This window comes from Chionomys nivalis, chromosome 5, assembly GCF_950005125.1.
Source record: "Chionomys nivalis chromosome 5, mChiNiv1.1, whole genome shotgun sequence".
In the NCBI taxonomy this organism is placed as follows: domain Eukaryota; kingdom Metazoa; phylum Chordata; class Mammalia; order Rodentia; family Cricetidae; genus Chionomys; species Chionomys nivalis.
In genome coordinates, this window is record NC_080090.1 from 29,818,176 (window position 1) to 29,838,572 (window position 20,397).

A 20,397-nucleotide genomic window follows, 5' to 3' on the forward strand; every position below is an offset into this window, starting at 1 on the left:
ACATACTTTTAAGGGGAAATAAAACTCTGTGCTAATGAACCCTCAAAAAAAAATCACTGACCATTCATGCCATATAAAAACACAGAACAACAACTGGCAAACTCTCAGAGGTACCAATGGCCCCACCTTTGAAATGGTTAACTAAGAAACCTATATGGATAAGCAATAGCCTTTAACAAAAGAGAAACTACAGGCTTTAAAACATCTGATAAAGGAGCAACAAGATGCTCAGTATATAGAAGAATCAACCAGCCCTTGGAATTCTCCTGTATTTGTTGTTAAAAAGAAGTCTGGAAAATGGAAAATGGTAATAGATCTAAGGGCTATCAACAAGGTAATTCAGCCAATGGGCTCTGTACAATCTGGAATTCCTTTGCCTTCCCTATTGCCTAAAGGATGACATCTTATAGTTATTGATTTAAAAGGTTGTTTCTTCACTTTACATTCACAAGAAAAAGACAAAGAAAAATTTTGCCTACACAGTGCCTAATTATAATAATTTTCAGACTGCTAATAGATATCAATGAAAGATTCCCCCACAGGGAATGTTAAATAGTTCCACTCTATACCAATATTTTATAAATCAGTTATTGGACATGATATGTAAGCAGTTCCTGAATATATAATTTATTATTACATGGATGGCATTTTACTATCTGATTCAAACGTAGATACTTTAGAAAGAATATTTGAAGAAGAAAATTTTGCCCTGTGGGAGATTACAAATTGCTCCTGAGGAGATTCTATTAGTTATTTAGGCTATAAAATAGGTTTACAGAAAATTAGACCCCAAAAGGTGCAAATTAGGAGAGATGGATTACAAACTCTTTATGACTTCTAAAGATTACTAGGAGACATTTCCCATCTATAGCACACTATTGGGATAGGTCCTGATGAACTGAATAATTCAAACAAAACTTTAGATGGTAACAAGGATTTAAATAATCCCAGAGAATTATCTGTTGGTTTTTATTGAAAAGAAATTACAGAAGGCACATGTTGATCATGTGGATCCAAATCTCAACTATAATCTGGTCATATTACCCTCCAAACATTCCCCTACAGAAATTTTATTGCAGAAGAAAGATATTATCTTAGAACAGTTCTTTTTACCACATAAACTGAGAAGAGAATTAAAAACTTTTGTGGAAAAGGTCTTTGAGTTAATTATAAAAGGAAAATTGAGACTTCATCAATGAACAGGATTAGACCCAAAAGAAATAATAGTACCTTTTAATAATGATGAAATTGAAAAGTTATAGGAAGAAAGTGAACCCTGGCAAAGAGCTTGTAGTAATTTTTTAAGAGAGATCAACAAATATCTCAAAAGCAAGAGAATTTGATTTATAAAAAGAACTAATTGGATCCTTCCTCTTATTGAATGGAACACACCAATAACTGGAGCCCCCTACATTCTATAATGCAAATAAATCAAGAAAGGCAGTTTACAAACAAGAAAATTTAAATAAAGTGGATCAAAACCCTTATGATTCTGTCCAAAAGTCAGAATTATATGGTATTGTAATGGTACTAATGTATTTTAAAGAACCTCTCAACATAGTTACCAATTCACAATATGTAGAAAGGACTGTTTTGCATATTAAAACCATGGCTTTATACCAGATGATACATAATTGATTTTATTGTTTATTCAGGTACAAGATATAATCAGGAATAGGCATCATCCCAAATACATAACACATATCTGATCCTACACGTGTCTGTCAGATCCTCTAGCACAAGGTAATGCAGAAATCAATCAATTATTGATTGGAAATGTACTGAAGGCCTCAGAATTTCAAACCAATCATGTAAATAGCAAAGGTTTAAAAAAAGAACTTTTCAATCAAATGGCAACAAGTTAAGGAGATTATAAGGAAATATCCTACTTGTTCTTTATACAATCAAACACCACTACCTGCAGGAAGTATTCCAAGTGGTACTCAAAGGAATGAAATCTGACAGATGGATATATTCCATTTTGTAGAATTTGGAAAACTAAGATAGGTACACCACACCATTGATACATATTCAGGTTTTCAATGGGCAACTACTTTAAGTTTGGAAAAGTCTGATTTGGTAATCACACATTTACTAGAAGTTATGGCCATCATGATTACATGCACAAATAAAAACAGACAATGCTCCAACATATATCTCTAAGAGAATGAAACAGTTTTTTGTTTATAATAATATAAAGCATATTAGAGGTATACCACACAATCCTACAGGTCAGGAAGTTATAAAAAGATCAAATTAAACTATAAAGGATATGTTAAATAAACAGAAAGGGTTGATAAATATCCCCAGAAATAGATTGCATAGGCTTTATTAACCTTGAATTTTCTTAATGCTAACGAGAAAGAAACAACAGCTGCAGAGAGACATTGAACAATAGACAAAACTTCTGAATTAAGTCAGCCAGTGTACTTCAAAGATGTGTTGACATCAGAATGGAAGTCAGGAGATGTGCCACATTGGGGAAGGGTTTTCACTCTCGTTTCCACAGGAGAAGAAAAGCTATTGATATCGTCAAAATTAATCAAGATTAAATTTGAAAAGGAGAAACCTCTGGATAAAGAGAAATGACAGCTTATTCGCCAAGGTGAAAATCCTACAAGCTTGAAAAAAAACCTTACAAGAGTTGGGGCAGGGTTTTGTTCTTGTCTTTGCAGGAAAACAGAATAGGGATCTCTTTTGGGAAAGAACAAAAAAGGGAAGAAATGCAAAAGATAATAGGTAAATTAGTGTATCTACTTGTGAACTATAAGTTATAGACAATTTATATTGGTATAGGTTCTTGTAGATTGATAGATATATAAAATTATCTCTGTATTCCTGTCTAAGATAATTTGTATATTGATAAAAATTCAAATTATAATTGTTATATTGAATATACTCCTATTTCTGTTTGCAATAATTGTGCACGTATGGAAAGCTTTTTGTCATATTATATGCAAGCATATTTCTACCTATGCTTAAGATATTTTGTATATTGATGCAATTTTAGTATATATTTATCATATTGTACTATGCATTTCTACCTCTGATCAAGATTTTATATATATATATATATATATATATATATATATATATATATATATGGAGAGAGAGACTTAATACATTGTTTACATTTTGAGGTTATTGTCCTCATTTGCTGCATATCTGTTTAAAGATTTTTTTTTATTTTTATAATGTGAAACCTTAGTCTTTAAGCTATATAGGTATTAAGAATTACAAGTCAATAGTCACCCATGTTTGTCATACTTAAGACTAATCAGGTTCTTTAGATGCAGAGAGATTATATTCCACATATATATATATATATATATATATATATATATATATATATATATGTAATCTTCAAACACTTCAAAGAACTGTAGAATATAGCATTTAAATAACTCAGGATTCTGTTGAGGCAAGACATACTGCTCCTGGCAGCACTATTCCCAAGAGAACATTGGGCACTTAAGACACTCCACTTGGAGCTGGTTTTCTTCTTGGAAAAACCAGTCTTTGGGCAAAGAACTACCCTTGCTTCGACTACTGACAATATGCACACTGTCCAAACTGGACAAGCAGGATACAAGCAAAAATGACTGCCAAACCTTGCCAAAACAGGGTAGGACAGTTTTTAAATTTTTCTGCCTCTGAAAATGGTCTGCCAGATACTCTAGGCCTTAGCCAAAGTTGGTTACCCCAATGTTGCAAATGAGACTTTGGGTGATTGATCAGGTAGCCAGATGTCTCTGTCATTTCTTATACCTTTTGGAAGTTTCTTGCTCACACTTCCTGCTTATTCAGGTAATATTATTTCCTTTCTCAGGTCTTTGATGGGATTGAAGACTAGATAGTCATAGCTACTTTACTCTCACAACTTAGCTAAAGTATTTTTAATATAAGACTTACACTGCTCAGGATAGGATAACTATTGATATAATCTCTGTTATTTGCTAATTACCTTAGACTGAACATTTAGTGTGCGTTTCTTGCTTGGATGTTGTTCATGTTGGTTGTAGTTCTATTTTTATGTATGTTTTTGGCTTTTCTTTTTCCTGGACAATACTTGATATTTGTTCTTACTGCATATAGTTTTGTTTTGGGTTTAGAACCCTCTTATTTAGACAAAGGGGGAGGTGTTGTGGGAATTAATTCAGCCAATAGTCTTTTGGATACAGGTCCATTAGGGTGTGGTCTGGGGTACTGTAAGAGGAGACAGGAAGCATGCTCAGGCTCTCTTAGTTGGTGGTTGGAGTTTGGTTCACAGCTTCAAGAGACTACAGAGGACCATGGTGCTCAACCCTTATTGTGAGCTTTTTCCCCAAATAAACAAATACTTTTTATCCTTTATTCTGGGCTCTTATGGACCTCCTTAATTACACCTACAGGATCCATAGCCTAAGTGCCCGTCTAGAGATTCCAACTAGGAATGCTGAACTGTGATTAGAATGTTTTTTCTCTTTAGACAAGGTCTATGTAGCCATTGCTAACCTGGAACTTACTTCAGAGACCAGGTTGGGGACACAGTGTCCAATACTACCCAGAGAACAAACCCTTAAAGAAGCCAGAGATTGTACCTAAAGTCCTGTCTAGGTACATGGTCATTTACCAATACTAGTGGCCTGTCTACTTTTATTTTATTTTTAGTTAGTGCATACAATAATCTGTTTTATGATCACATTCTCACTCATTTGCCATCATTCCTTGCTCTTATTCACTTTTCCCTCTACATCTCTTCTCCTGCAAAGTAATCCCTTCTGTATTCATATCATATAATTATATATACATATATGTATGTCTAGATTCTACATACAAGAAAACATGGGGCTGGAGAAATGGCTCAGTGGTTAAGAGCATTGCCTGCTCTTCCAAAGGTCATGAGTTCAATTCCCGGCAACCACACGGTGGCTCACAACCATCTGTAATGAGGTCTGCAGCCCTCTTCTGGTCTGCAAACACACACAGACAGAATATTGTATACATAATAAATAAATAAATAAATAAATAAATAAATAAATAAATAAATAATATATTTAGCCAGGCAGTGGTGGTGCATGCCTTTAATCCCAGCACTCAGGAGGCAGAGGCAGGTGGATCTCTGTGAGTTTGAGGCCAGCCTGGTCTACAAGAGCTAGTTCCAGGACAGGAACTAAAAGCTACGGAGAAACCCTGTCTTGAAAATCAAAAAAAAAAAAAAAAAAGAAAACATGAATATACTCTTTCTCCCCTCATTAATTTCTCTTGTTCACCTTTCCCCACTCCCTTTAGATTCCTTTCTCCTCCTTTTATGTCACCTATTTTCATGATATATATATATATATAAATTATATGATAATTTATATTCTATATTATAATAAATACATATATGATTATTATGTATGTCAATGATTATGATTATTGTATTTATATTCAAATATAGAAAAATCCTACATTTGTTTCTAAAAGGTTTTATTATTGATTTTATATATATGCATGTATGTGCCCATGTGCCACGGCATATATGTGGAGGTCAGAGCCAACTTGTAGGAGTTGGTTCTCTCCTTCTACCAGGTGGGACACAGGCATTAAACTCAAGAAATTGGGCTTAGTAGCTTGTGCCTTTACCAGCTGAGCCATATCTCCACCCCATAGCCAGTCACAGCCAGAGCTCAATCGAATGCACTGTCTGGTTGACTTTCTCAAACACATTTGCTTTCTCTAGGCTGCTCTTCAAAGTGGGAAGAGTGTTCAAGTCACTTTAAAATCTACCAAAATGAGAACAAAAAGAAGATCAGTGGTTAAACAGGTAATAGAGTGAAAAAGGCCAAGCCCTGACTGAAGAGGATCGGAGTGGTTGGTGAGTCACTGTTGAGTTGTGTACTGATATATATCAGACCAGGTGGCTTCCTTAACACACACTCGTTTCTCATAGGTCTGGTCTCTAGAAGACCAAAGGCGACATGCTGAATGCTTAGATTGTCCTGTGCCCATCCTCATTGGCTCACGGGCAACTAGATGCCACCTTGCTGTGCCCCTCCATGCCTGTCCCCTGTGACTGTCCCTGATCTCTCTTAGTATGTCCAAGTCTCCATCTTTTATAAGGTCAAAGTGGGTTAGGTTCACCCGAAAGCTCAGTTAACTCAGTTGCTTCTTTCTAGACCCCGTGCCCTCAATCAGACCCATTTTGGTGTGCTGGGGTTTTGAGGAATCTTGAGGGGGAGGAATTCGGCCCATAGCAGTGAGCTGAAAACTGGTGGCCACTGGATGACTCTTTTCACAATTCCTTTTGAACTTTTAAAATTATTTATTAATAGAGACATTAAAATTTTTTAAGCAAGCAACTTAGAACAACAAGATAAGGGTTGAGGCAGGTCAGCCCTGTGTCTTCATTGACCAATCTGAGGGCCCTGAAGCCACACAGAGCTTAGGTGTCAATGCTTTGGGGAATTTGCAGCCACTCATCATGAGGACAAGACACCTCTCCACCCCACCCCCCACATACACACCATAAAGACACCTTGAGAGGAGCCACAAGGAAGAATAAGAGCCACCTCCTGTCTGTCGTTATTTTATTCAAGCCATGTATCAACAGTGCCGCCTTTGCCCAGAAGAACAAAAGAAAACAAATCATCCCCTCTCCTTCCACAAGGGAATTGTTTTGGATCTTATCTAAAGGAAGGCATCTGCTTCTTCGAGTTCATGTTCTAATTTGACCGAATGGCCTGTGGTGGATGGAGAGGGAAGAGGAGACAATGTTATTAGGAAACCAGGGAACATCAAGAAGCCTCCTCGATGCTGGCTGCGCCTTCACCGGGAATTCGATTACAGCGGCCGGCATCAATCAGCAGGCGCTATTAAATCTTCTGCTCAGCTTGACAGGGAAGGACAAGTTTGTGGAATTGCTCAGGAGATCTGGCCACAGGTCAGATGCCCTGGGCCTGCAGGGTGAGTTCTTCCCAACACCTGCTGACAGCTGTGGACGGGTGGAAGGACCCTGTGCATCCATGTCTTCATTTTTCCACAGTGACACTTTGCTATGGGAACTTGAAATACAAAACTACATGGCTCACTTAACCCCTTCCTCTAAATGCCCGTTCCATCTTAGCCTGGTATATAAGTTGTCTGGGGTTCCATAGCAAGTGGGAAAGAAAGAAGCTGGATTGCTGGGAGACCTTGACTGCCCAAGGCACAGACAGGCATCTGGCCAACTCACCTGAATCCCTGTATGATGGAGGAAGGTCATTGGCTAATAAAGAAACTGCCTTGGCCCATTTGATTGGCCAGCCTTTAGGTGGGTGGAGTAAACAGAATAGAATGCTGGGAGGAAGAGGAAGTGAGCTCAGATGCAGGGCAGCTCCTCTCAGAGGCAGATGCAATGAAGCAAGCCGCCAGGTCAGACATGCTGAATCTTTCCCGGTAAGACTGATGCTACACAGATTATTAGAGATGGGTTGATCGGGATATGAGAATTAGCCAGTAAGGGCTAGAGCTAATGGGCCAAGCAGTGTTTAAAAGAATACAGTTTGTGTGTTGTTATTTCGGGGCATAAGCTAGCCAGGCAACCAGGAGCTGGGGCGGCAGGAACACAACCCGCAGCTCCCACAACACCTGTATTTCAGAAATTGGAGGACACAGGGGTGCCCCTTTGAACTCTATTGTGCAACAAAGCTTCCACAGAGCAAGTTGCCAAGATGAACCCGCGGCTTTCTGTAATTGTTTAATTGCAGAAATCCTCCTGCTTTGGCTTCCTAAGTGCTGACATCACTGCTGTGTCACCATGTCTAGCCCTCTTAGTTCTTTTACATATATCCGAAAGATTATTCTGTATGTAGGAGGCACGTAGGCTTCTGTGCGCACAGATAAACATTAGGAGAGCCTGGAGTGTTAAACACACAAGGTTGTTCACTCATGAGAAGGGATGCATAAGCTGTTATCTTCCCTGACAGTCATGAGCAGACACGGTTACAAAATTCTGGCAACCTTTGCACTATCTGTGTGGTGAAAACCACACCAGATCCTTCTTCCAGACCCTTATTGTAAGCTTTTTTTTTCAGTCAATCTATAGAAGCCATCTTTGTGGACTGCAAAAAGAATTTTGATGCAGCCAAGTGTGGTCCGTGTTTAGCTTACTTTGTTCCTCAGTGAGATTTATATATGCTTAGTTGTGCATATAGGCTTGAATTAATTAACACCAGAATACGTTTTCACCAAATGATGCTGTGCCTAAAATAACCACTCAGGGTCAGACTCCAGACGTTTGAACCAACAGTGGTTACTGAGTTATGCTGAACCAAACACCTTCTTGCCTCCCATAGACGGTTACTGTGCCAGCTGTGGTTGTTGCTGAGACGCCCACTCTGTAGAAAATGCACGTAGATTCTTTTAAACAGCTTCATAAGATTTCTTCACTTGGAAGAACAAGAAGGTGTCCACTCTGTTCTTTCTGATGTGCAATCGGGTGACTTGCAATCATTCATTAGAGGAAAATGATACCTCAAAATCACCTTCTTCTCTGTGGTCTGTAAAATATAGGTGAGTTTCCAGGAGCAGAAGCACCAGTCAGGGAGTGTGTTTTTCATGTGCCATCTGCTTCGCTCCACAAAGCCCTCAGCAGCGAACTCGTCTTCCTAGGAGCAGGGGATGAAAGTGTCTGTTTGCACATTGCAACAGGCAGTCCACTGCCGTAGCTTTGAGGGGAGAGACAGTATCCTCTGTGGCTTTCATTTGTGTTTCCCTTATAGTGGGTGGCACCAAGGACGCTGTCACCTATTGTCTAGCCATTATACTTTCTTCATTGGGCTGCTGGAATTACTCTTTCATGATGAGGAGAGTAGTACCCCATTATACGGCTCCTCCTCTCCTTCCTTTCTTTTCTCCCAGTTTATTTAGGCTTCAAATACATTTTTTAATGAAGTGTAATTTAATGAATCAGCCTTTTCTTTTTTGGTTTTTGCCTTACCACACCATCACTTCAGTTATACAAAAAACTCCCAAGCTTTCCTTTAATAATCTTACAGAACCTGTTTCATATTTAAAATATATTTATATTTGTACTTTGTATTATAAGATGTATGTCTGTTTACTTTTTCTCAGAGGACAGTTTTTCTTTTTAATATTTTTTAAGTTAACATGCAAAGTAATGCTTTTATTATATTTGCTATATATATAATTTATTGTACTCATATGTACCTTCCATTACCATTCCTTTTGTTGGTCTCTCTTCCCCCAGATAGCCTTCCTGCTTATTCTCGTGTGTGTGTGTGTGTGTGTGTGTGTGTGTGTGTGCTATACACAAGAGAACAGAAGACACATTTTTGTGCCTTAAAGCAGGAAACAGAAGTCTATTCCTATAAACTTGGTCAAAGTCCGTGGTGGGAAGGGCACAGGCCCTAGTGAGGAGTCTTGTACTGTTGATTTATACTGAAGTCCTGGAGAAAACTACCTGTAAATATTTGTTTATATCCATACATTTGGAGAAGCTGCCTTTTGAAGCAATGGATGCAGAGACTCAAAACTTGTCAAAGTGCTGAGATTAAGTAACTGTAAGCATCAACCATCAATGAACCATTTGTACCCCCACCCCCATCAAGGCTCAGGGAGAATCATGGAAGAGGAGGGGCAGAAACCATGGAAGATCTGGGGGGGTGTGGGAGATGCTATAACATTGACATAGCTGTTGAACTCATAAATTTACTGCAGCCATGATTATCTGCACAAAATCAAGCTGCATATAAATATAGACTCTGCATGTGAGGGAAATACTATATTTTATCAATCTTCCTTATTACCCTTTCTGGCTCCCTCTCTAGGCTATTTCATCCCTCCAAATAGATCCCTTTCTATTTTCATATGGAAACATGCATGTTAATAAATGTTTTTATAATTACATAAACATGTATTATCTTTGTGTTTATGAGTAGTATCTAGCATCCTTGTATGAGAGAAATGTGAGATTTGTCTGAATCCAGCTTATTTTATGCAACACGATGATCTCCAGTTGCAGACACCTTTCTGAAAATGGAGCAATTGTGTTCTTTACTGCTGAAGAAAACCCCATTGTGTTTACCCGTCCCGTTCTCCTTATGCTTTTATCTGCTAATGGAGATCTAACCAGCTTCCATATCTTGGCTGCTGTGACTAGAACTGTCATAAACATGAATGTGTGGGAATATCTAAAAAAAATGCTGATGCAGAGTCTTCTTGGGTGTGTTCCCAGGGATGGGGCAGCTGGGCTCTGCAGAGGCTCTCTCCTCAGCTTTTTTCTGAGGCTCCTCTACACTGGCTTCCATAGTGACCTCACTAGTTTGGCATTCCCACCAGCAGTGTGCAAGGGTTCCTCTCCTCCCCCACCCTTGACACTTGACAGTATTTACTATTGCTTGCTTCCTTTTCTTTTCCTTTCTGGGTTGTTTGTTTGTTTGTTTGTTTTGGTTTGGTTTGGTTTGGTTTAAGGTCAGGCCTCAGTCTGTAGCCCCGGTTGGTCTCAAACTCATTTCAGTCGTCCTCCTGCCTCAGCCTCCTAGTGCTGGATTATCCGGGTAGGCACTATGCCCGCTTGTTATCTTGATGACAGCCACTCTGACTGGGATGGGGAAAACATCAGTGTAGCTTTGATTTGCATGCACCTGATGGCTAAGGGTGTTGAACATTTTTCACACATTTGTTGGTTGTTCTTTCTTCTTGTGAGAACTGTCTATTTTGACTCTCCTTGAGCCATCTCCGGCTTCTACTTCTGCTTCTTACGACATTCCGCAAGTGAGGGGGCATATCACCCAAACCCAAACCAATGTGGCTCCCACAAGGCCCTGTTGCCTTCTAAACACTGGAATCGTCATCCCTCCAAATACTAACTCTTTGTGTTGAGAATTTGGTTTCTGCCTCACCATGGAGAATCTGGAAGCTTCTAGAGACAACTGTGAGGTTTACTCCCAATAAAAATTGGTCTTGGAAAATGTGTTGGCCATCTGAACACAAAGCAGCAGGCCAGCTTCAATCTCTTCTGAGAGTGAGACCCTGCAGGCCCCTCAGATAAGGCACAAGTTTGTCACTAGGGTGAACTAGGGTCTCAGCAAGAAGAGAGCATGGCTGTTGTCACCCCATCCCCAGCCGTCCCGTGTCACTAAAAAGCTCTACACAGTGTCTGAAGCTAAGAAGTCCTGCCTGGTGCATGCACCAGTCCCAGAGGGAAGTCCCTGAAGCAAGAGGACAGCTGCTGGGGCTTTCCCAAAGTCTTCAGAGTAGAGCAGCTGCAGGGTGGGGGTGGGGCTGGAACAAAAGAGGGTCTAGGAGGCTGGAAGGGGGTGGACCTGCGCAAGTCTCATTCAGGTTTCTTTCCTTCCCCTTCAGTCCTCATCCCAGATAGTTGACTGAGAGACTACACTAGCCACATGCTCCCTCCCAGCTGTCCCCAGCTCCAAAAACAAGCAACTCCCCCGTGTTTTCATTGGTTGCCATGGGGAGATAAGCACAGGTTTGAACGGAAAGATGCTTGTGGCTCAGTGATGGAAGGGTGTCAGGTTCATTTTTAAAGACACCGGGGAAGACCATGGCCAGGGAAGGAAAGCTTTCTTCCCCGAGTGGCCCAGCGTCTTCCTTCTTTAGGGCCTGCTTGAAAACCGAAAGTGGCAGAAAAACGGTATTTCCTGCTTTAATTCAGTAAGTGTTTTAAGCAAAAAAGTTATTTAGGCTTTTGGGTTTTGATGCAATAAACTGCAGGGTGAATCATAACCTTTTGACGTGTGTCTACACATGGTGAGAGTCTGGAAACAAGATAAAAATGTATGTAAGTCACAGGTTATGTGACAGGCACTATTCAAAACACTGTAATGTTCATGACAAGACTCCTCAATCCCAAGATCGTAACTATGAGTTACGCATGTTTACTGTGATGGATGGCAATTTGTCTAAGGTCACAAATCTAGAAGAAATATAAAACTTGACCCCAAGGAACAGAATGCCAGAAGAGCTGCTCCCAGTACCACTAGGGTTGCCTCTGTGATGACCTGGGAAGAAAACTTGGTCCCCAAGATTTGGTTTGTAACTATCCCAGCTCCCTGTCTTCCTGGGGTCCCCTCTAGCGTTGAAATCCAGTGACTCATGTGGTGACCAGGCTAGGAAGACTCCTTGCTTGCATGGACTTTGTGTTCTACTTTCTTCGCTGCTCCACCAGATAACTCACTGCTTGCATGCCCATTCCTGTCTGCTGCATTTAATCTGCTAGCATTTAAACAAAGCTTAGGAGAAATGTGACACATTGAATGGCCCCTATCGATATCTAGACCTGAACTGTGATTCTTGTAAATGCTACGTTAAGTGGGAAAGGGGGCATTGTGGGTATAACAAAGATACTTGAAGGAAGGAGATGATCCTGGGATATCTGAGAGGTCCCTAAATGTGATCACAAGTGTCCTTAGAAGAGAGAGGCAGAGGCTAGAAGATGTAGTCCCGTGTTAGAGTGCTTGCCTAAAATGTACACGCCCCTGGCTTCACACGGCAGCACCACAAACACACACCAGAGACTGAGAAAGGAGATCTGAGAAGGAAGGGCACGTGAAGCACAGTGTAGCATGGCTGCATATGGACCCAGGAAAGAAAGCCAGGACACAAAGAATCTGAGAAATGCCGCTTCGATCCAGAAAAGGTGAGGAAACTAAGTCTTCCTTGGGTCCTTGGCCTCCCCCCAGTGGAAATTATTTCAGACTTTAGATCTCTAAAACTGTAAGAGAATCAGGGTGTCCTATGCCAGTGTTGGAGGTGATCTGTGTCCACGGGAAGGTAATGAAGTAACTACAGTGAGCTGGAGCAGTGGTTTCCGAAGTGTGGACGACGTGCTGTGGCCTGACAGCATCAGAAGCACTACAAGTGATGCAGATGCTTGGGTCACTTGAGAACCTCAGATTCAGATGCTTGAGTAACTCTAGAACTTCGGGATCAGAACCTCTTGGGATGGGTTCCAAGGATCTGTATTTTAACAAGCCATCACTGTCTCTGATGCTGGCTATCACGCAGTGGTTAGCCACGGCTAAACCTTCTGATGGTTAGAACTTGAAACAATGCTCATGCCTGATCCACAGCCTACAGATTTGGACCTCATGAGTCTGCTCAGCTTAGATGATGGGCCTCTGGTGAGCTCCTTAGGCAGCTCTAGCTGGGCTGGGAACCCACACTGTGTTATGAGAGTTACTGATGTGGAGTGCTCCCTCTAGCACTGTGTTATGAGGCACTGATATGGAGTGCTCCCTCCAACACTGATGTGGAGTACTCCCCCCAGCACTGTGTTATGAGGCACTGATGTGGAGTGCTCCCTCTAGACTCAGCAGTGCAGAGCTCTGGAAACCTAGAAAGGCATGCTGGAGGCTAAGAAGAGAAGGAAAGGCAGAGGCCAAGGCAGCAGGGCTTCTGGCTGCCAAGCCTAAAGTCACGTGCCAGAGGGGCTCACGGCGGTAGATATAATTACAAGAGTGGAGCAGGTGTAGGACAGGAGGGTGTGGAGACACCGGGTGAGTGGGAACAGACTCTCCAGACAGCGACATGCCATCCAGAAGGAGGGATCAGAACTACCAGGTCGGTCAGTGCTCCAAGAGATCTGTTTCTAGCAGATGCCAGAGATATATTAAAGTATAAAATCATCCACTTTTTAAACATTCACAATGAAAGCAATTGACCCTCCACTCTCTGATCTCTCTATGGTGCCAAGCATGAAGTCAGTCACCAGCAGGCCAGCTAGGACACATTCTCAGAGATGATTGACAGAAGTTCCCTGTGGTAGGATAACTGTGTGTGTGCTACAACCCACTTACTGGCACGTGGTTGGCTCTCATTAGAATTTTAGTTGAATGAATGAATACTTCTAGAGTATCTCTGCGACAGAGACTGCTGTGCCCATTTTACAGATGAGGAACTTGAGGTCACCCCAGTGAAGTGAACTTCATCACTATCCAGTTCACAGCTATCAGTCAGAGTTCAAACACAGACCTCTTACTATGGGGGATGCTATAAAGAACAAGTACTTTATAACTGTCAGAGGTCTCTGTAACAGAGAGGTTGGGGTCATTGGTAACAGTCACGGGCAGTACTCATAAGCGCCAGGAGCACTTAAGGAAGGCCTGTCACCAGCTTCTTGTATGTCACATGGAAGCCAGAGTCTCTCTGTCTCCAAAGAAACTATGCACCTTCTGTATGATTATGCCACAGAGGAAGGCAGCCCTGGGTATACTGGAAGGTAAAGGGGAGGAGGGGTCAGGATGACTAGAGGGAGAGCTTCCTGTCTCCCATACCACTTCTGTTTTCATGGAGATGGGAAGTGGGGAGGCCCCTGCTTCTATAGAGGTTTGGAATGAGGGTGCCAGATGCCTGAGACCCCTTAGAGAGCCGGTAACTTAAGAACCCTCTCTGATTTTATTATCCAGAGGACATATGGGGAACTAAATGAGAGGAGACGGCTTGCTAGTGCATTAGAGGACATTAAACAGTAGCTGATCAACATCAGACACAAATAAATGGCCCGTGATCCAGTGCCAAGAATCTGGATGGTCCCCAAATGGTGGTCTGGCTGGCTTCCAGTCAGCAGAGTGGGTAGCTGGTCATCATATAGGCCACAGAATGTAGCAAGAGAGGATTCCAGCACCTGACCAGACTCACTCACTCCCTTCCAGGAGATCTCACTCTACTGCATGAGATTTGTGTCCTTTCCCTGACCTGGATTCTGACATTTGGATCCACAAATGCCCAGGAGAGCTCCTGTCTGCCTTCTTGCCTGCCTGGGAAATCCTTGACAGAAGAGGAGCCTGTGTCCACGTAGGCTAAGGGTAGGATGGCTCACAAGGCCTAAAGAAATTTGTGGAATTGCCTTGGTTACAGGGAGGTCCCACCCTAACTCAAACTCGTCTCACTAGCAGGTCCTTTAGGTCTGATTTTTCAGCGCCCACCCCCCACTAAAATAGAAATACCAGAGAGATAAATGGGTAGCTGGGCAACTCACACACAGTTTATAAAGCAGCAGTAAAGCTGAGCATGGAGGGGCGTGTCTGTAATCCTAGCACTTGGGAGACAAGAGGAGGATGCTGATAAACCACCCTGACCCAGCAAGAGAGTTCAAGGCTAAGTGGAAGGGAGAGAGAAAAAAAACCCACCAACAACCAAAGCCAATATTCAACCGTTAGAACGTTGGGCAGTGACAACCTGAGAACAAGATGGGAAGGAGTGGACAATGGAGAGTTTCCATGGAGGGTGGATGGTGAGGGGAGGAGTGGACAATGGAGAGTTTCCATGGAGGGTGGATGGTGAGGGGAGGAGGCCTTGCAGTACTGAATAAGCCACTGGCAGATTTAATCCAGGCAGAAGCAGACTTGGCCTACATTGATTTAGAGGCAGGATTCCAGACTCCAGATCTCCTACAGCCCAGCTGTGTGGTCTAGGGTACATTGTTAATTAGCTTCTCTGTGCTTCTTCTTCAGAGAAGGAAGAACACTGCTCCACACATCTTATGGGAGGTCTGCTCCTCCAGAAATATTACCTTTAGGCCTACGCCTTATCCTTCTGTAAAACCACAGCCTTTGAGCTCTACCTACACATGGACACTAGCGCCAAGTCAGTCTATACACCCAGACAGAGCCCAGGGTTGGCCAAAACCACGCCAGATGAGATGACCCTTGGGTGACCCACAAAACATGAACTTCAGTAATCAACAATTCTACTTTTAAGCTTCAGATGGTAGCTTATTACCCAGCAAATGGCTAAGGCGGTACACTCCAGACTCCTGGTATTTGTAACAGACATGGTTCTGAGCTATGTTTGTCACTTGCCTGCCTTTGGAAGGAGGCACAATAGAGGGAACACAGTCCTTCTGAGTTCACCAGACCCTCTGCCACCTCCGTGATAAAAGCCATGCAGTCAGCGTCATCTCCGGGGCTCGTATATCCCCTTCCCTCAACCACTCTGTGGTTTTCAACATCATCCCCTAGCTCTTTACCATTTTTCTTTCCCTCTCTGCTATTTAGCTCAAGTAGCCTTGAACTTGAGCTTCTGCTGTCTCGGGTCACCAGAGTGCTGAGAGCATGGGCGTGCACAATCACACTCAGCCTACTGTAATCGGGTTTGCCATCTACCCTTCAGACTAGTGAGATGATTTGGAGGTAAAGCCACTCGCCACTAAGTCTGAAGAACTAAGTTCCATCCTGGACCTTCGGGGAAGGAGAGAACCAACTCCTGCAAGTTGTCCTCCGAACATGTGCCCCCCTGACCATCACGCTTTAATCAGTGAAAATGCACAACTCTATCATCTGCCTGTTGTTGTCCCTGAATCTGCCTTAGGCAGCATGAGCCGGGATGCTCAAATGTTAGTGGACTGTGACAAGAACCGGAGATAGTAGTGTCAAACCCCTGACGTAAGAGTTGGGATGACGTCACAACTTTGGTCTCTTTGGTGTCTTCTCCTCCATGCTTAGTTCTTCTCTGAGGCCCAGTGGAGGCTGTCGGGTAATGCACACCTGATTCAGAGAGTTGGGGCTATCGTGTGGTTCAGGAGTAGGGTCCTTCCTGAAGAGAAGGAGGGGTGCTCCCAACACAAGGGGGAGCACCTGCACGGAGACTTTCCTCCACCACAGTCCTGGAGAACTCAGAGCCAGTGCTCCCACACAGCCCCTAGAACACAGGCTGCTTCCTACCAGCCTCTGAGAAACCCTGAGACACTTGACACAGTCAGCACACAGCAGAACCTCCTAAGGCAGAGTGGCCGCGGTCGAGAGAAACGATTTTCCTGGCGGCTCTCACTTCAGTGTCCGCCCAGCTTCCATTGTTCAGAACAGTGAGAATGTACGAAGTTCAGGAGAGAGGATGTCAGATCAAGTCAGATTGTAGGTGGGGATTTGAAAGGTCTCCTGTCGACCTGACTCAGGGAACATGTAACATTACAAGACCTGAGTTAGTTTCAGGACGGCGCTTTGGGAAGTCATGGCAACTAAAGGAGGGGAACAAAGTGAAGTGACCCCTGCAGGGGACAGCAGATACTTGTGCTAGACTGGTAACGCTGTCTCTGGTTGACCTAAGTGTTTGACCAAAACCTGAAACCTACATTCCCAATCACAAGCTCCAGGGTTAGCAAGGCATCTTGACTGCGTGTGGGGCCAGGGATGAAGCTCAGTGGTAAAGACCTTGCATAGCTTGCTCGAGGTCCTGGGTTCAAGTCCTAGCACCATGAAAAGGGAAAAAGTAAAAAGGATGGGGAAAGAGGGAAAAGGAAAGGAGGAGAAAAAAGAAAGTGCAGGGCAAATCAGCCTAAGCACAGTGGGCAGGTAAGCTCGTGTTTGCCTTGCTGAAGCCTCGGCCCCTGTACCCCACACGTTGATCCCACTGTCTGCGTCAAGGAACTCTGCTCTTAGACCTCTGCTTCTGGTGGGGTTTGGACAATGGTAGGCTTTGTCAAGAGGTGGTTGGGTGGGAGGAGAGAGAGGTGGGAGACTTTACTCCTCTCTGCTCTCGTTCCCCGCTTATGCATGGCAGCCCCTCCTTCGAGGCTTCAAGGCTCCTGGGCTCCATCTCCTCCGTTCCTTCTCCTGCCTTCTCAAGCACAGGATGGGAAAACCTTCCTGCAGTCACAGATCCCTGTGTCCCTCAACATGCCAGGTATCCTCGACCAGACTTCCCTGAAAGAGAGCCCTGCACTCAAGGCGTTTGTTTGTTTGTTTGTTTTGAATCATCTAAGCTGCAAATTGTCACTGTTGAGTCCTGACCAGGACAGCCTTCAGAAACACTTTTTTCTTTGAGTGATGTCTACACAGTGTAGGTTCTCTCCTAAGTGAGCAGTTCTAAGAAACTATAGGATCTTTTCTGCCTAGCTTTATGAAGGTCATAGGGAACTTGGTTTTACATAAATTAAATGATTCAAACATGTGGGTGACCCCCTACACACAGATGGGGAGTTTTGGGTTCTTTCACTCAACAAGTGGTTACTGAGCATTCTCAGATCTGGCAGCGTTCTCACCCTGGAAATATGTATAATTACGGATGCACAAATCACACTGTCCTCACCCCCACTGTGCTTATCGTCTCTACCCAACGTCTCCCAGCAGGCAGACAGCTCCTAAGAGGTGGACTGGAACCAGAGAAGCTAGTATCCCTAATTCCTAAACCCTCAGCAGATTCTCAAAGAAATCTATAACCCAAATATAACAAAGAAATAAACAGTAGGTCCAACTGAATTAGCTACCAAGTCCTCTTGGGATTCTGGAAACAGGATCTCGCTCGGTAACCCAGGCCGGTCTTGAACACACTATCCCTCTGCCTCAGCTTCTCAAGTGCAGTCATCGGTGTCTCCACACTCGGCTACCAAGCCTCTCAGTGGATGAGAAAATGCTGCTCCACAGACCAGATGAACTTGGGAGAGACACGCCGACACACTCTCGGGACACAGCCTCCGGCTTTTCTCTGCCCCTCCTTCCCAGTACTCCCTTGGGTCCTCTCTTCTAGTTCCCACTTCTTCTATTTCACACACTTTTATAATTAGCCTCACAGCAATCTCCCTGACACTCTCTTTGGGCCTGCAGCGTTTGGCAGCACAGATGGCCCATGGGCTGTTTTTATGAATGGAGAAAGGCTGGGGGTGGGTCCAGAGGGAGCTCGCCAGGCCTTTCACAGGCAAGGACACAGATTCAACTGTGGCGCTTAGAAGATGAGGCCTGACTAAAGGTGCCTTGGAGCAGTGGTCGAGGCCAATGAGGGGGCTGTGAGGAGACAAGCAGCAAGCCTCGGGCCCTCTGGAGATAATCCAAATTTCCTCAGAAAGGTTTGAAAAGGCTATGTCAGTAACCCAATACCGAAGACAACAGCTGGGTGCCTACAGCAAAGGTTACCAGGCTGGCTGACCAAGCAAGCCCCTTCCCCAGCCCTGCACTCCGCAAGACTCACCACCCAGCTCCGGGTCCACTGAGTCTCTAGAAGCCCTCACCCTCCTAGGACCTCTGAAAAGAAGAGCCCAACAGGAGAGCAGCAAGGGCTGAGGAGACAGAAAGCCTAGCCCTGAGCCAGCAAGGGAGCAAGGGAGTCCCTGCTGACAGGGGCCAGGCAGAAGCCCTGCCTTTCACCAAGGTTGTCAGAGAGATGCTTGCTCTCCGGCATCTTGTGGTAAGCCCCACTGGGAGGAGGTCAGAGATAGACTTTTAGAAACACCTGGGACTCACATCTCTAGAAATTGTACTTTTCTCTCCCCAGTTTCCAATTTCCTGAGCAAAACGAATCGCACAGCAAACGGGCAGGAGAACTAGGAACACAGAAGCAGTGATTTATAGTCTGGCCTTAAGCAGCTGAGCAGCAGCGGTTGGAGCAAGGACAGAAGGGCCTTTGGAGACAAGCTCGGGTAACAGGAAGACAGGACACAAGCTGGGTGACCATCTCCCCCGAGTCTTCTTCTGCTAAGAGCAGAATGTCAAAAATGTCAGGACATATTGCTAGACACTCTTGACCACCCCCGCCCACTCCCCCCATTTCCTGTCTCGGCCAGATGGAAGCAAGGAGAGTCGTGGTCATCAGTTACCTGCTGAGACTGCACGGACACTGTTGATGGAAGCCGGTTGAGACACGATGGAGCGGAAAAAGAGTTGGAGATAAATTCCCAAAGTCATTGGAGTCAGGACAACCATGCTGGCCAGCTCTGCTAAATTCAAGTTAGTGGGAAGGTACGGGAGCTCTCCTAGCTCCTCTCTGACTGGACTGGACTGCTGTTTGCCTTTGCGCCTCTCTCTCTCTCTCTCTCTCTCTCTCTCTCTCTCTCTCTCTCTCTCTCTCTCTCTCTCTCTCTCCCCTTGCCTCCCTCCCTGCCTCCCTCCCTCTCCTCTCCCCATGCCTTTATCAAGAAAGAATGCCAACCATTTCCCATTAAACCTTCTCCGTACTACACAGGGTTATATTTATCTCAAGCACTGGGTCAAATGGCCACATTAAAATTAAGATGTCAGAAATTTCTTTTTTTGAGTCTGAAGTAAGTGGCTATTAAAAAGATAATAAAGAAGCAGCCACGTCTCCTGCTCCAGGGCAGATGGGTTTCCTGCTCCATCACCCACCATCATCTAATACATATGTGAAACACGGGAACTGTGTTAGCGCCAACCAAGTCTCCCGATGCAAACTGCCTTACGCAGGGACAAGTTCCTGGCCTTGGATGGTCTTCCCTGCAGGCAACAAATGCTAGCTAAGCTGGGACTTTCCGCTGGGGAACTTGTGTTTCCAAACAGCCCTCACTATGAAAAGTCCTCCCATCTCCGAAGTGGTAACCCTTTAACCTCGTGTGAAAAGCAAAGCTTAAGAGAACGGCAAAAGGACATAAAAGTGATCTATTAGTTATCCAGTTGTGCTTGGAGAAAGAGCATCATTAGCTCAACCTTGCTTAGACAAAGGTTCTTCAAACAGAAATAATTACTGGGA

General features: G+C 43.8%; 1 protein-coding gene across 3 annotated transcripts in view; it reads right to left on the minus strand.

Moving 5' to 3' along the window:
- The window catches only part of Colq (collagen like tail subunit of asymmetric acetylcholinesterase), a 62,949-nt gene extending 43,322 nt beyond the window's left edge, over positions 1-19,627 (minus strand). For all 3 annotated transcript variants that reach the window (XM_057770741.1, XM_057770742.1, XM_057770738.1), the window contains exon 1: positions 19,511-19,627. In XM_057770741.1, coding sequence (XP_057626724.1) covers positions 19,511-19,616 — 106 coding nt within the window. In that variant the 5' untranslated portion in view covers positions 19,617-19,627. The remainder of the gene's footprint in view (positions 1-19,510) is intronic.
- Positions 19,628-20,397: the final 770 nt, after the last annotated feature.